The sequence below is a fragment of the Scomber scombrus genome, chromosome 20, assembly GCF_963691925.1.
Source record: "Scomber scombrus chromosome 20, fScoSco1.1, whole genome shotgun sequence".
Lineage (NCBI taxonomy): Eukaryota > Metazoa > Chordata > Actinopteri > Scombriformes > Scombridae > Scomber > Scomber scombrus.
In genome coordinates this window covers 232,522-249,956 of record NC_084989.1, presented here as the reverse complement: position 1 = coordinate 249,956, position 17,435 = coordinate 232,522, and the positions used below count along the sequence as shown (strand labels likewise).

Here is a 17,435-nt window from a genome sequence, read left to right as displayed (position 1 = left end):
AGTAAATACATTTTACTATTTTTCTCATTTCAAGTAAAATAAGTGCTGTATTTAAAAATAAAATAATGTGGATTATATTGGGCTCTCAAATTGTTCCAGTTTTCTGTGCCCTCTGTTTGGATTTGAGTGAGTACGTTTGCTCCAAAAATGTGTGTTTTGTCTGTAGTGGCACTTCACTTATGAAGGAATTATAGTGCCATAAATCCAAAGGAGAGCAGACCACAGTTTGCACTTGTAAAATGTGTAATTCTCGTGAAAACGCATCTCAGAGTTTGCACTTGCAACTTCTGATCCACAAAACTGCAAAAAAACATTTGCAAGTGTAATTCACAACTTGTGAAAGCGCATCTCCGAGTTTGTACTTGTAACTTCTGATCTGCAAACTTGCACTCAATGATTTGCATTTGAACCTTCCCATTAAGTGTTGCCAACTCCTCAGTAAGGAAAGTAGCTATTGGCTGTCCTAAAAGTCGCTAGAAGTCGCTAAATGACGTCATCACCTAATTTGCATAATTTTCGATTTGCGTGTAATTATAATGGACGCTGTAGGAGAGAGGAATAACATCAAAAAAACCTAAATATGTTTAGAACTACAAATTTATATTCTTATGTTGAGTATTGGTTTGTTTTTTTAAATTTAAATCAATTTTGTTCTGTATTGTTAAATGTCAGAATATTACATTTAATCAAAAGGCAGGGTGGAATTGCGCAATTCATTTGCAGTCTGGATGCGGAGTGGTGTGGGTCTCCTCTCTGCTCTGACTGCAGCTGGCTACTGTGAACCTTACTGCCTGTGAGTGCTTTGGGACGGGGGAGGGTCTCACGGCAGCACCCGCAGCTCGTTGAGGACAGTAACTGCAGTGCTATACGTCCTTTCACTTCAGAGTCTCCAAAACACCAGAAAAGTCTCCAATAACACCAGAAAAAGTCGCTAGATTTGTCGCTAGTCGCTTTTGAGAAAAAAAGTCGCTAAGACGGTTTGGAAAGTCGCCAGATTTAGCGAGAAAGTCGCCAGGTTGGCAACACTGTTCCCATTTGCGAGCTCAATTGCGTCATCCTTCTCACGTGATTTTTGGCATGATTCTCGCGGATGAGTGTGCCAAAAAGATTTGCATTCAAAAGGAGTGCCTGTTTTACATGTATCCAGTAGGTGGGAGTGTGCTTATTGATGTTTCCCCCAGCCCAGTTTAAATTAAACCACGCCTACTTCCGGATGAACTTTAACGTCACAGTGGGACTGTTAATAAGTAATTTTATTAAGATTTTATATTTTTTCAGGCGAGAAAGTAACTATGTAAATTCCCAATATGTGGTCAGTTTATCAAAATTACATCTGTTTGTAAATCTGCTGCGACGTTTTCAGACATGTGAAAAGCCAGCCGGTCATCTCAGCTGTTACGGGGCGTTCAGACCAAACGCGATGAACGCGAATTCGTCGCGCAACAAAACGAGAAGCGCCACGCGATGATGAGCGGTTATCTGAGTGAGAACATGATCAAATTAACTGACCTGTGCAGCTTCTTGGTGATTTGCTCCTAGCTCAAATGTATGTCCAGACAGTTTACTTCATTAATTCGATATTATTTTATATTATTGTTCTATTTTTATTTACTGATAGTTTTCCTCCTCATAACACACCTTTTATGTCTGGTTTTATTTCATCACATTTACTCATAGTTATTTTATTATTTTATTTTCCTTTAAATTCCCCACCCCAAATTTTTTGTTTTACTCACTTTATTTTATAATGACTTTATTTTATTATTTATTTATTATATTTGATTTTATTTGGGTATTCTCAAATGTTTATATTTTTGTCCTGCCTTTGGTGTTACCTCATTGTAGATTCATGAGTTATGATAGCGTTTCCTCAGTTCCTTTTTTTATTGAGTCATGATTTATTTCTTGTTTTGTTTTGCACCATGTAAAGCATTTTGTGTTACATTACTATGTATGAGAAGTGCTGTACGAATGACGACTGATTAATGTAGCAGGCTGCTATCAGGCTCAGTATGACTGTCTGCTCAGGCCTATTTACTATTCTTCCTTCCTGTGGTCAATTAGAACATGCTTATTCGTCTTCCTCTCCACTGCTGCATGTTATTTGTCTTTAACAATTAGACATAAACTGTGTGATTTCAGATCAAAACCAACAAAGATGACATTAATGACATTAAGTCTCACGGAGGTGCAGTTCCCCCTGAAGTCAGCAACAAACTGAATCAGCTGGATACCAGGGTAGGATATTAAAAGCTAGCTCCAGGTGGACAAAACAAACTTGTGTGTTAACTCTTCACTCTTCATTTGTTTAAATGTAATTTTCTTAATATTGTGAATGCACTACACATAGCCAATGCCATAAAATATGTTTTCCATGTTTTCAGGTGTCAACACTTGAGAATAAAGTAACTGAACTGGAATTGGTAAGATATTTCAAAAAATTTTGCAATGGCATGAGATGGTTTCATGCACAGGACATTTCTCTCATTAACTTTCCTTTCCTCTTTTCTATTCCAGACAGTTCAGAAGGTGTCTTGCAGCAGTAATCCCTGTCAGAATGGAGGAACATGTTTGAACCTACTGAACTCCTATCACTGTGTGTGTCCAAACAACTGGGCTGTGAGTTCCATATTTTTACTTTACAGATACGAGTATGACTTAAAAACTCAAATACCTGTCAAGTAAAGCCTACACAGTAGATGTCACGGAAGCTAAATTGAAGTAAGCCCCAGACTACTACTCCTGTGCTTGAATACAATTGGCTTCAAGTTGATGTGTTTGATTAAATTCCTATCTAATAGACTAATGTAGGCACGATACCAACTAAAAAGCATTTTTTTTAAATGTTAAGATGAAACCAACTGTATGCATGTTCTAATTTCCACCCGTGTGGATCCTAGATGGAATCCCAGCCAGCTGCATCTGGATGATCACACTGTTTTTCAATACCTTTTTTTATATACAATGAGAAATATTTGCAGGTACTCGAAAATATTTATTTAAGAATACTTATAAAAAAAAGCAATCAATCATAAAGAGCATACTTATTATAGGCCACTTCTAGGGAGCTTCCATGACCTCCATATCTGTAGGTATACAATCAATGGACCAACCTTAAGGACCAACTTTACTAATCTGGTTGACATTAAGCTTTAGTGGCATATTGCCACAAAACCATATTACATACAGACAAATCTCAATTTGTGTGTGTGTGTGTGTGTGTGTTACTGTATTGTATTATTATATTTTTTGTTTCAGGGTCCTAATTGTGCAACAGATGTGAATGAATGTCAGGTGTATTCAGGGACATTTCAGGGTTGTCAGAATGGAGCAACCTGTGTCAACACCCCTGGATCATTCACGTAGGTGTTTAAGTTGCCCTCCAAATAACAATGTGCTTCACTGTGCAGAGTGATGTATGTATAGATTACATACAATATTTAGATTATTGATTTTAAGAATTTCAGTACGGTAATTTTATGCTTCCCAATGCTGTACTGTTTTAAAATTGTAAATTTAATGTTTTAATTTTCCGAGTACTTGGATACTGCTTTAGTGATACAAATTACATTTTCATATTCTGTTTAGCTTTGTACAGTTCACATTATTTTTATACTGGCAAAATAAGTTAGTTGTTATATGCTACAGAATTTTATTTTGTTTCAGCATTTTACCAAAGAACTTCAGTGTATACAAGTTGCTTTATAGTTCCTAGCTATACCAATTCTATAATTAAAGAGACATTTCAAGTAGGAGCTGAACAAAGAAAAAGAGTTCAAGGGAAATGTAAAGAAAAATGTCCACAATGAAAATATGAGTACCAGATTATGTGTTTCACCTGTTTTCAAAAGCCCCTTGATCCAACTTCACCCAAAATCCAAAATGCCAAGTGCATTGCTAATAACTATATAACTAAGGAATGCTTAGAGGGGCGTGGTTATAGCGCATAACTGAGCACATGTCTTTTTGTCAGCTTCTGCCGATATTCCAGTAAAATCCTGTAAACTTTCCTTTAACTGCATAAACAGTGATAACTTTCATTCGTGGTGACTTAATATTGCATACCCGCGACAATATGCCGAGGAAGAACAAAGCTATAGCACACTTTTCTCAGAGTGAAGAAGACGACGTCTCAGATGCTATCAGCCTAGCTAACTCAGAGTGTAATGCTAGCCCCGTCCCACGTGTGGACGAGGTGGACACCGGATCGAAGATGTTAAGAGAGAGGTGCAGGACTTCTCGGTGCGCATGGATGAGGCAGAAGTGCGCATTAGCACCGTAGAAGACACAATTAACTGTGTAGCATACATGTGTATGTTATTTTGTTAAAGCTATCAGACATTAACATTTAGTTGTTTTGTTTAAATTATAATTTCTAATTTAATATTACTATAACAACTCAGGGATGTCCAAGCAGCAACATGTTGTTTGAGCCCTTTTTTGCAATGTCAATTTGAAATAATGTTTTGTTTTTGAATGAAGGGGTGGAAAAAATTTAAATTAAAAAAATATGTTTTTATCTGATTCATCGATTAATCGAAAAAATAATCGACTGATTAATCGATTATAAAAAATAATCGTTAGTTGCAACCATATTATTTTTCAAATTTTTCTTCCGGGGACCGCCCTAGTTTTGCTAAGTTACCGACACACAGCACCACTGCTACAACGGCAACGCCGCCTCCCCCTGGTCAGAGCCCCTGCCCCTCAAAAGGTCTCCATACGACCCTGCAGCACACATTGCTACCTGGTCTGTGGGAAACACTGAAGATCAACTAAACAAAACGAATGCTTAAATATACATGCTCTTAATGACCTTCCTCTTTGTATGCAGGTGTAACTGTTCTCCAGAATGGTCTGGGACTCTCTGCACTGTGCGTTATGATGACTGCAGAAATGGAGGACAGGACCTGTGTGTACACGGCACATGTATTGATGCAGACAGGATTATACAAGGAGAGGTAACTAGTATAACACATTCAAAATATATAGCAGAATCCACAGTATTACAGAGAGGTTGTGACAAACCATGCTATTAGATTGAATTAACACTGAAGGTAGATTTTACTATCTGTTCAGAGCAATCTAATGTATGTGATAAAAAATCATTTCACATTGTATCTACATTTTCCCAGCCTAAATACCAGTGTATTTGTGAGAGTGGCTGGGAGGCGCCAGCTGGGAGCCCAGCCTGTGTGGCTGATGTTAATGAGTGCAACCAACCCAACAAACCTTGTTCTACCAATCCTGTGGTTCCTTGCTACAATACCCAGGGTTCTTTCTACTGTGGAGCTTGTCCAGCTGGTAACTTTCAATATCACAACTCATACTAGGCATTATTTTAAATAAGTGTGGAATGGACGAGATAAATATTGGTCTTGCTCTGGACCGTGTCCAGATGATGGTATCTCTTACTGTGCAAGGATTGCAAGTGGCAAATATGTGGTAACTTGTGTTTGCATGCACAAAACTGAGAAAAACAATACTGTAGTTGTCACAGTTTGTGTATATATTTCCATGTGAATTTATCTTATTGTATACCCTGAATGAATGAAAATGTGTTCTATGTCTACTATTTCCCAGGTTGGCAAGGCAATGGCTACAGTTGTCAGGATGTGGATGAATGTTTGACCAATAATGGCGGCTGCTCCACTACCCCAGTTGTGCAGTGCCTGAACACCATGGGCTCTTTCCACTGTGGAACCTGCCCTCCAGGTATGGAGTTAAAAGAATGAGTTATGAATGTATGAGTAACTGTTCTATGAACTCTGGATTACCATCACAGATGGCATGTAATATCTGGATATCCATCACACATATGTGAAAAAGCTCAAAACCATATACCTTGAAAGTTGCTGGTCACCTTTGTCACCTATGTGACCTGATAAGGAAGCCTGACACCTAGGAGTCATCTCCCACAGAATCATCTTGTCAAGACTACGAATGACAATGACAAAAGTCTGGCTGTCACCCAGAATTCATAGAAACATAGTTGAATTCATAACTCCTGTTTGATTTCATTTCTCCTGAGTGCTAGAGGTATTGTTGATATGAGTAATAGTAGTCATGGAGGTCATGAACATCAACAAGGTCATGAAGTCAAAGGTTCATAAGGTTCAATTCATTTATCCATCAAAAGATGAAAATTACAGTGGCCCCATCCTAATCAAGAAATGAAAAGAAGAAGAATGAAAAAAACTGCAGTTCCACTAACTTGCACTATAAACACATTTCATATCCTCTAACTTTGCCACAGTAAAAACATCCTGTCCGTTTTCTCAGTGTAAACCATTTTAAGCAACAGTGGCAGCATAATATTTTGTGTTTTCCTCAGCAGAAGCAGTAACACATATGTTTAAAAAAAGGCTAGAAAGCACGACCACAGTGTCTTCATGTAATCCCAGACTGACTCCACCGACAACTCTTATTTCTGCAGGTTATGAGGGAGATGGGAGAACATGTACCCAGACCAATATCTGCACATCCAACAATGGAGGTTGTTACCCATTAGCTACTTGCTCCTCCAGCCCAGGTAATAACAAATATATACACAATTGTATTAATGTTTCTTACTGTATTGAACGTTGTCACTCAACAGAACGATTTAACACTTACATAGCAGCTCCCATCTTCACTTTATTCTGCATCATAACAGAAAGCAGAACTACAGTAGGTCAAAATGTGATGTATAAAGTCAGCATGTGATATAATTCTAAGTCTGCATCACAGTTTACCGACTTTTACTAATGTTTATATTCTCAAATGCTCATGTCGTCATGTACCTGTGCTTAACGTACCCCTGTTTGTGTGCAATGTTATCAACTGCAACTGTCCAGCAGCAGCTTGCTCTGAGCCTACATGTGATTATGGGTCACGTCAGGTCTTATAGTAACCAAAATTATGTATACAAGTAACAACTCCCACCAGTTTTTTGGGTACGTAAAAATACTCTCTTGTCAGGAGATGAAATATGGCCTCACATCTTTAAACTTGGCTCTTTTTTTCAGGTAATAGGATGGATAATAGAGAGCTAAAGTCATGACTTCACATCTGGTTTCCCTCTGTTAAATGTCAATTTAATTAGCACAGGAAAATCTACAGTCCCCATGAAAAGAACTGAGTGCAGCAGTGACAGGAATTTGTCATCATAACCTGGCTGTGTCCATATTCATAAACCTCTCCCATTTTATTGGGATTTTATGTGATAGACCAACACAAAGTAGCGCATAATTGTGAAGTGGAAGGACAATGATACGTGGTGGTCAAGATTTTCTACAAATAAAAATCTAAAAAGTGTGGTGTGCATATGTATTCAGCCCCCTTTACTCTGATACCCCTAAATAAAATCCAGTACAACCAACTGCCTCCAGAAGTCACCTAATTAGTAAATAGAGTCCACCTGTGTGTACTATAATCTCAGTATTAATACAGCTGTTCTGTGAAGGCCTAAGGGGTTTGTTAGAGAACATTAGTGAACAAACAGCATCATGAAGACTAAGGAACACATCAGACAGGTCAGGGATAAAGTTGTGGAGAAGTTTAAAGCAGGGTTAGGTTATAAAAACATTTCCCAAGCTTTGAACATCTCACGGAGCACTGTTCAATCCATTATCCGAAAATGGAAAGCGTATGGCACAACCACAAACCTACCAAGACATGGCCGTCCACCTAAACTGACAGGCTGGACAAGGAGAGCATTAGTCAGAGAAGCAGCCAAGAGGCCCATGGTAACTCTGGAGGAGCTGCAGAGATCCACAGCTCAGGTGGGAGAAGTCCCGTTTGCAGTTTGCCACAAGCCATGTAGGGGACACGGCAAACATGTGGAAGAAGGTGCTCTGGTCAGATGAGACCAAAATTGAACTTTTTGGCCTACATGCAAAACGCTATGTGTGGCGGAAACCTAACACTGCACATCAACCTGAACACACCATCCCAACCATGAAACATGGTGGTGGCAGCATCATGCTGTGGGGATGCTTTTCTTCAGCAGGGACAGGGAAGCTGGTCAAAGTTGGTGGGAAGATGGATGGAGCTAAATACAGGCCAATCCTGGAGGAAAACCTGTTAGAGGCTGCAAAAGACTTGAGACTGGGACAGAGGTTCACCTTCCAGCAGGACAACGACCCTAAACATACCGCCAGAGCTACAATAGAATGGTTCAGATCAAAGCATATTCATGTGTTAGAATGGCCCAGTCAAAGTCCAGACCTAAATCCTATTGAGAATCTGTGGCAAGACTTGAAGATTGACAGACACTCTCCATCCAATCTGACTGAACTTGAGCTATTTTGCAAAGAAGAATGGGCAAAAATTGCAGACTGTAGATGTGCAAAGCTGGTAAAGACATACCCCAAAAGACTTGCAGCTGTAACTGCAGCGAAAGGTGGCTCGACAAAGTATTGACTCAGGGGCTGAATACATATGCACGTCACACTTTTCAGATTTTTATTTGTAGAAAATCTTGACCACCACGTATCATTGTCCTTCCACTTCACAATTATGCGCTACTTTGTGTTGGTCTATCACATAAAATCCCAATAAAATACATTTAGGTTTGTGGTTGTAACGTGACAAAATGTGGAAAAGTTCAAGGGGTATGAATACTTTTGCAAGGCACTGTACATATGAGAGATTAACGAGAACTGGACAGATTCACCAGTTGTCTTGTATTTAGGATTTTCTCTTAGGTAAGAACAGCATTTACGAGTAGTGCAGTCCTGTTGTACCAGTCACATACAATTAACCTGCAGTTCTCCAAAGCAATAAAACGTGATTGCAGACGGAGACCTCAATGTGGGTGGCGTCAAACGTTTGACTCCACCCACATCAATATTTGACGCCACCCAAATCGATCTGCAGTCAAGTAGACTCAACATGATACTCTTTCAAAATAAAACTTCCGGTTTAAGGTGATGTGCGGAAGAGTTAGAAAATCATTGTTTTTCCAGTAGCTAGCGACAATTTTCTAATCTACTTAAGGAGTGCCAGCGATAGTATTTCACAGCACACTGTACTTGTGTGATTGAGTAAATGACAATACAAATGTATTAATAATACATGTATATAATGTACATTGTTATTAAGCCACGTTATTGCTTGTTATTGTATTAATTAACCCAGTTCATTAATAAAATAAACAAGATAATTTTTGGCACCAAAATCAGCTTTCTAACATGAACATGAAACAATGTGTGTGTCAAGGCAAGTCAGCTTCACTTGTTCACTTGTTCAGTCTTAACATTCTGTATATTTCCCTTGTTTTAAGGGTCAAAAAGGACCTGTCTTCACTTAACCCCTAAAATAAATCCGCTTACTTGAATTTTAAACCCGAAATCTATTTTAAATGAAGAAACAAACTATCACTGATCACAAACTTTGTGAATATCTGTTTTCACTTATCTTTACAGTGCAGACAGACTGCATTTAATTAGTGGACACCACTTGTTTTTGCTACCACACATTAGTTATTACAACATAACATTATTACTGTAGCAGTAGGAGTAGCACTTATAAAGCCTGAACTAAAGCCTCTCCTCCTCTTCACTCCTCCATCACTTTGATTTAAAATTACAGTAATGTCTTCTGTGTTGTTCTCCTCACTAACCATGCGCTCAGGTTCCAACTCAAAAGTCTGAACAGAAGACATGTTTATCTCTCTGTAGTGTAAACAGATTAGGACTGAGGACCAATGCAATTGTTTGACTTTAACTATCCAGAATTCATTGCGACAACACTGGCGACCTGCGAATGAAGATTTTTTTCAACTTTATGAAATGAAGATACCAAGAGTGTTTTTATATCACATTTATAAAGTTGATGACAACATTAATCTAATAAAGCCTACAAGTCTTAATAGTCGGGGATCCTTATAACAAGTCATTGCCGATGCCAACTATGTATTTTAGTTACCATGGTTATAAACTTTTGTCGCCACCCACATTGAGGGGCCTCCGGATTACAGTCGGGCATATCCTTAAATTTGACTTTTTGAGTTAAAGGGCTGGTTCCAGAAGGTGGCAGCCTAGCGGAAAGAAAGAAGTGGGAATATTTAGACTACATCCCTGTAGTAGATCAAAGTAAAAGTGTTGTGATGAAGAGTGATGGGAACATATCCCACAGGTAACAGGGAAAATCCCACTATTTTGAAAGTCCACCTACAAAGCCCTCAGAAGCACACAAACAGTTCTAAGAGTTTAGGGACGAGGAGACCACTAACGTGAGCTCACAGTCAGACAGCTGCAACACATCAAGACCTTCACAAACACAGCAAACAGCGGTTGCCCACCTCAGTGTCAGGCATTATTTCAATCTTTTCAGCTTCAGCAAATTAAACCATTCCTCATAATACCTCAAAGAATAAAACTAAATAAAAATATAAAAAAATCTGAAAAACCAAATAAAAATAAAAACTAATAAAAAGTTTCAAAACTATAATAACCCTGGTTAGTACCCAAGGTGGTTGGCATCCTAAATACGATAAAATTGGTGAATGCGTCAAGTTGTCGTTAATCTCTCTACGCATGATTAAAGAACAAATCTGTGCATAGGAGTGTTTCTTAGGGCGTTTTCACACCAACAGCATTTAGTGTGTTTCTATCGAACCGTAGTTCGTTTGACCCCTTCTTTCAGTTCGTTTGCATCAGTCAGGATGCAACAATGGCACTCAGATCTGGGTCTTCTTCTTTTTTTTTTTAATCAGACCCCTCTCTGATCAAGTAATTGTTGTACAGTAACTCTCAATAAAAGGGCTGATAAACTTCTTACAAATCTCCAAAATAACAAACACTTCTGTTCTTTTGTGTTCTTTCCTTTGTGTACAGATAAGTCTTCATTGTTATTTATCCACATGTAATATACAGCATAGCATATCCAAAACTTTGTTGTTTTTTTTTTACAAGTGCAATACATGGATGAGATGTGTAATATGAGATATGATCCTGTGTTTTCTTACTAAAACCAAACCCGCCAGGCTCCAGCCTTCCTGTATGTACCTGCCCTCCAGGCTACATAGGCAATGGTTATGGCCCAACTGGTTGCTCCCAAACCAGCACCATCTGTCAGACCAGCAACCCCTGTGTCAATGGACAGTGTGTGGTAAGTTTATGAGCCTGTGTGTATGTATGCTGGCCTAGACATGCAGGGATGCTGATTGGCAATAATGACAAAGATAACTAAATGTTGCCTCAAACTTGATCTACAATCACAATTTAAAGGGTTTTCCTGATAACATTCTATAATTTTTTTCTATAAATGAACTGATCTACTAATGAGTATTGTGTATGAATCCTAAGCCTGATATACCTTATTCTTATGTGCCGTAGACCTTGCTGTTGTCCAAAAAACTTGGACATAAAATGAGTTGCATCAAACGCACTGTAGTTTATTTTGACTCTATTTCTAGAGTCTATTCTCTATTTGGCACTATTTCTTCCTACCTGAATAACATTTGCTAAAACTACAGTCCCCAGCTGTTTAAGGAATTGACTGTGGCTTATTTTATGTCCACAGGATACATCAGTCACACAGCACACATATTGACATCCACCTGTAATTATATTTACAGTATGTACAGTCAGTAGACTTAACAAACATTAAATACAGACGTTAATGTCTGCCATATTACATATTTCCATTAGTGTGGTTGTAGTCTGACTCAGTCTTTGAATGCTTCATAAATCCTGCTTTATTTTTATGTTAATGATATTATCAAGAAAAGAAAACAACAATTGCATGTCTGAAATGCAGATTAAATGATTAGTGCACCACTGCTATTACAGGCAACCACCACAGCTCCTGGCTACAGCTGTAATTGCAACTCTGGCTGGGAAGGAGTGAACTGTGACCAGAATATCGATGAATGCTTGAGCAACCCCTGTCAGAATGGAGGAACATGTACTGATGGCATTAATGGATTCACATGCACTTGCACTGCACAGTGGACTGGCCCACTCTGCCAGACTTCACAGCAAGGTATTGTTACAAGAAGATATGCAGGAGTAAGGACGGTTGGGCTGAGAAGGGCTAGTGAAACTACAAGAAAAAGATGAAGAGAGTAGAAGGAAATGACACAGGGAGGAAGAAGTTGAGACATAGGCTTCATAACTGACTTTGAGGCCATTATTGTATTGTTAAATATTTTATCATAATCAAACAGAGAGTATATTCTATTGATAACATTATATGATCTATTCTTATAATAATAATAATAATAATAATAATAATAATAATAATAATAATGATAAGTTAAATTTATATAGCGCCTTTCACAATCAAACATAACAGATCAAAACAAGACTACTTATAAATCTTATGATTATATAATTGGATTTTTTTCCCCCTCTGGGTCAATTTTGGGCTTAGAAGCCACTGAGAAGTTTGTGCGCTGACATGACAGTCGTAAATTCTGAAGGAATTATGTATTATTTTGTAGTTTAAATCTCTATTTTAAAAGAATAAAGTCTGGCTCCCATGCTACAGGCAATATGCACCTCCTTTAATACTAGCATGTGTGTTCCACATGTTAACTGCCTACACAACAGACATGCTATTAGGTTTTCCTCGGCCCATGTTGAGGAATCCAGTACTACGTTACAGTACTAGTTTAGGTTAGTTTAACTTTGATTTCTAAGATGCTGTGACGAAGTAAAAGAAGTAATCTTGATATAGGAAAATGCTGTCCACTGACTGAAACATTGTAACTAAATAAAGATAGGAAAAGTAGGAAAGGGACTTCATGTGTTCACAAACACATTTTTTCCAGTTCACTGACGTATCAGAGGTCAATGATGTGTGTGGGTCAATGACGTATAAGGATTTATTTAAAAATAAAAAAATATGGGAATATCTATTGCAGTAATTCAAACATTAAGAATGTTGAGTACACATAAATACATATGAAAATAGTAAATTAGGTGTTTTATGTGTTTTTCCATCTCGATGAATTAGAACTGACCTTAAAAAAGTCATGTGGTACGACCATGATCTATCTTAAAATAAATTAATTTTCGAAACAAATTATTTGCATGTCCTTTAAGTTTTTGTAAATAATAATCTCATATTTATGTTCTATTATGTCACAGTTGCCTTCTGAAATGTATGTAAGACTTATTTTTCCTGTAAATTGCTTAAAAATGATTGAAAAAATTTAAAAAATACAATTAGTTAAGCATACTGTATCAGTGATTAATATTAAAAGTGATATTTTACTCTGAATTTAATACAGTTATTGGTATTATTGGTCGCACCACATGATATTTTGTCACTTTAAATAACAGAAAAAATGTAAACCTTTTTCTAACTGAAAAAAATGCAGTTAGACTGAAAATTTAGGCGTCACGTCATTGACCCGTGTACATGTGTTCCAGAGTGTGGAGGTTACCTGACTGGTCCTGCAGGATCCTTCAGTTATCCCAATACCCCAGGTCATGATGAATATGATCACCAGGTCAGCTGTGCCTGGGTCATCCGCACTGATCCAAACAAGGTACGTTTTAGTCTCTCTTAAGTGAAAGAGTCCACAGGTAACAGGGAAAATCCCACTATTTTGATAGGCTTATATAGGCTAGCTCTTTTCTGGTCTTTTGACCACTGAAAGCTCTTTTACACTACATGTCACATACACCCATTCACAAACATTCATAGCACTGATGGCAGGCTGCCAACCTGCTCAACAGGAGGAATCTAACAGTCACTCACACATTCATAACCCTTTGGCACAGCCATCGGAAGCAATCTGGGGCTAAGCATCTTGACCAATAGAGGTTATCTCAAGGCACTTTTCATGTCTGGACTGTATTCTTTAATTTAATTTAATTTAAGGAAATCCAACATTCCCCCAAGGCCAGTACTTAGCAACAGCAGCAAGGAAAAGGGGTTGGTTTGCCATCATAAGTTGCCATGGTAACTGAGCTTGCTTTGTGGAACCGAATCTGCTGAAAAATGAGCCAGACTAATGAAATAAGCCTGGGCCCTGTTCCATATAGTCGACTTAATAATCATATACATTCATACATACATAAAATTTGAGTACACAGTCAACTTAACATGTGTGTATGTATGCAAACATATTTGGACACAAGATGTAATGTTTAAATCCATATGTCTTTAACTGCTATTTTCCTGGTAGGAAGCGCTGTTTTAAAGGTATTGGTTACTGATTAGTACATTTAAAATGATGTCTAAAAAGACGTGTTTAGCTGATGCTTCTGTTAATTGATTAAGGTCCATATGACCACAACCCATGCACTGTTTCTCTGTTAGTCAAGGTGTGTCCCTTCATTGAGGAGCTTGTACATGACAGAGCTGCCATAGTACGCAGGGCACTGCAACGACAGCACACCTTCAGAGACAGATCAGACCCATTCAATTGATCAGAAATTTCCTGCCAGCCTTTCTCTTGGATTTTATGTATTGTTTTTTGTGATCATATGTTTAAATTCTTCATGTCTCTAGCAGAAGTGTGTGCTGCAGCCTGCTGCTGCTCTGTGGCTCTTTTGTGGTGGATTTTGTCATTGTGAATCCGTTTGATCTGTGTTCGACGTCATGGGCTTTCTGCACACGCAGTTAGTCTGAATACTTGAGCCTGTCTTGAATTAGTTTGGCCTTTATGGAACCGCTTTAGCCTGATCTCATTTATTAGGCTCGTCACGACGTTGCGTGAAATCAACAGTGAACAGATTCAGTCCACCACCAGTCTGCTGAGCTGCAGAAAGCTGATCTGATGCTAACCGATGCTAACATTACTGACTGTACTGACAAACTATAGCTGCTACATAGCCAACATGTGAAAAGCATCAGTGACAAGTAGTCATGGACTGGCTTAATGTGATATTAATTATACTGAAAAGGGGAAATAACGGGGTCATTGTTTATTAACTTCTCAGTAGGTATTTCTTATATACAGTCTATGGGTATTCCACAAACTTGTTGGTAACGTACTGTGTAGACACCGTTGGACTTTGAACTACCGTGAGCTCTGATGCTAACTCCGCCCCTCATGCTAAAGGACAGTATTGTGAAGTATGAAGTCAAAGCGCGCTCTGCTGGACAAATTACGCAATGACACCATGTCTAAATCACCCCAATCATCAATTTCTGCATTATAATTTCTTTAAAAAAAATTTCATATCGGCGCATATCGGAAAACATGTACGTCGATACCGATCGGCGATATCAATATATTTCAAATGGAACAGAATGATGATAAATTCTATGTTTTCTCTTCTTTAGATCCTGCACATTACTTTCCCTTTCTTTCAACTGGAGAGCAGCACCAACTGCAACTTTGACTTCCTTCAGATTCATGATGGGGACAGTGCCTCTGCCTACATGATTGGAAAATACTGTGGCCAAAATAACCCACAGGAACTCTACAGCTCCCACAATTCTCTGTATTTCTGGTTTCGCTCTGACCACTCCATCAGCAGCGGTGGTTTCACAGTTGTTTGGCAGTCTCAGGATCCAGGTAAGGGCATTTAATCTATTTAGGTTTGGTTAGGGAGAGATCATTGTCCCCCACCAGTGTGCATGTCGAAGTGTCCTTGGGCAAGATACTTAACCCCAAATTGCTCCTGATGGCTGTGCAAGCAATGTATTAATGTTAGTTTCCCGCTGATGAGTAGGTTGGCACCCAGTGTGGCAGCCCCTGCCATCAGTGGGTGAATGTGACTTGTAGTGTAAAAGCACTTTGAGTAGTCAGAAAACTAGAAAAGCACCACATAAGTGCAGTCCATTGACATATTCATTCCTAGGATGTTATTTTTATAACAATCAAATCTAATTAAAACTTTAAAGATACAATAAAAATATAAGATGTAAAAAAACTATATCACATTTTGAATTCTACTTTATAATATCATATATGGTACAATTGTAGTATGTAACTGCAGCTGTATATTGTATGGACTATTGTGATGACGAGTAAAATCACCACCTATAAATCATGGTGATTACTGGATCATCAGTGTTTCCATAAAAGAGAATTCAAATTAACAATCAGAAAGAGTTATTCTCTGTTCTGGGCAGCAAATTTGAGCTGCTGTATTCATATTCGAAACATTTCGACAAAGACCAGAGCTTATAAAATGTAACTCTGTACATTATCTAATGAACCTGGGCTTCCTCTCTGCAAAAAGAATAATCCTTATGAACTGGAAGGCACACAAGCACGCAAGTAACCTACTCTTGGACGTTGATATGGGCTTGCAAGGGCACTGGGACATTGCACGAGCATTCTAGTCTAAAAAGCATTACACTAACATGCTCCTGTAGACCACACCGTCATTGTCCGACACCGACACTGTCATTGGAGTCACTGGAGGTCGAGATACAAAACTATGAATTGAACATGAATTGTAAAAGCTCTATGTACTGTAAGTATGCCATTGTACAACACACACACACCCCCCCCCCCCCCCCCCCCCCCCCCCCCCCACACACACACACACACACACACACACACTATCTAAATGACAGTGTGTTATCAGTTCAAGTCCTCTGAAATTTCTTTCTCATCTTAGTGTGTGGAGGGGAACTAAGTACACCCTATGGCAACATCAACTCACCTGGATACCCTGGAAACTACCCACCTAGCCGGGACTGCTATTGGAGAGTGACAGTGGAGCCCAGCTTGCTCATTACCTTTGCCTTTGGGACTCTCAGCCTGGAGCATCACCCTGACTGCAACTATGATTTTCTAGAGGTGACAAATGCTGCCATACAGTTAGCTAATTGAAAAAAGAAATTATTCAGAATTAAATAGACACATTGGTTCTAAAGACATAATTCAAGTTATACAGCTAGATTAATTTAATACACTAATAAGAATAATAAGAATAATAATAATAATAATAATTTAATACAAGCAGGGTGTATATTTTAAATTACTTTTTATAGCAGAAGTACCCAAGATTCCCATTTCAGTCAGAAAAAATTGAGCGTGAAAGCATTGATGGAAAGATCTAACATGGTAACCAGAGTATAAAGAAATACTGAAACAACTCAGTGTTCAAAGAGATGAATAAATCTGAGCTGATCAACAAAAATCAAATGAGACTGAACACTACTGACTAACAGCTTAGTGGACGCTTGTAGAAGAACAATAACCCTCATTGTCTAATAGCGTTTTCCTCATTTTGTCTTTCAGCACTGTAAAAAACCACGTGCAGTTTGTTTTCACCCCACATTAACAGCCAGTTCACATGTCCCATTCAAATGACTACAACCTTTGTACCTTTAAATATAAGCATATTTGAATTGAGAAGAAAAGAAGTACATATTTAATATATTAGCTTCTTTGATCTTATTCTTTGTTTATGTCAAGTTAAAAAAAAGTGTAAATCTGTGCAGGACATGTTGGCCTTTATTTAGTGATTGAGGATGATTCTATATTATTTAGCTTAACATTGATATAATAAGACCTAATCTACAACATAATA

The 17,435-nt window shown here is 38.2% G+C and overlaps 1 protein-coding gene across 1 annotated transcript in view; it reads left to right on the top strand.

The window, feature by feature from the left end:
• cubn (cubilin (intrinsic factor-cobalamin receptor)) overlaps window positions 1-17,435 on the top strand; it is a 125,323-nt gene that overhangs the window by 7,175 nt on the left and 100,713 nt on the right. The window contains exons 3-15 of the mRNA XM_062441464.1: window positions 2,143-2,238; window positions 2,385-2,423; window positions 2,518-2,619; window positions 3,259-3,362; window positions 4,835-4,961; window positions 5,136-5,304; window positions 5,584-5,715; window positions 6,437-6,532; window positions 10,970-11,094; window positions 11,778-11,970; window positions 13,365-13,483; window positions 15,229-15,463; window positions 16,518-16,699. Of these exons, the coding sequence (XP_062297448.1) occupies window positions 2,143-2,238; window positions 2,385-2,423; window positions 2,518-2,619; window positions 3,259-3,362; window positions 4,835-4,961; window positions 5,136-5,304; window positions 5,584-5,715; window positions 6,437-6,532; window positions 10,970-11,094; window positions 11,778-11,970; window positions 13,365-13,483; window positions 15,229-15,463; window positions 16,518-16,699 (1,719 nt within the window). The remainder of the gene's footprint in view (window positions 1-2,142; window positions 2,239-2,384; window positions 2,424-2,517; window positions 2,620-3,258; window positions 3,363-4,834; window positions 4,962-5,135; window positions 5,305-5,583; window positions 5,716-6,436; window positions 6,533-10,969; window positions 11,095-11,777; window positions 11,971-13,364; window positions 13,484-15,228; window positions 15,464-16,517; window positions 16,700-17,435) is intronic.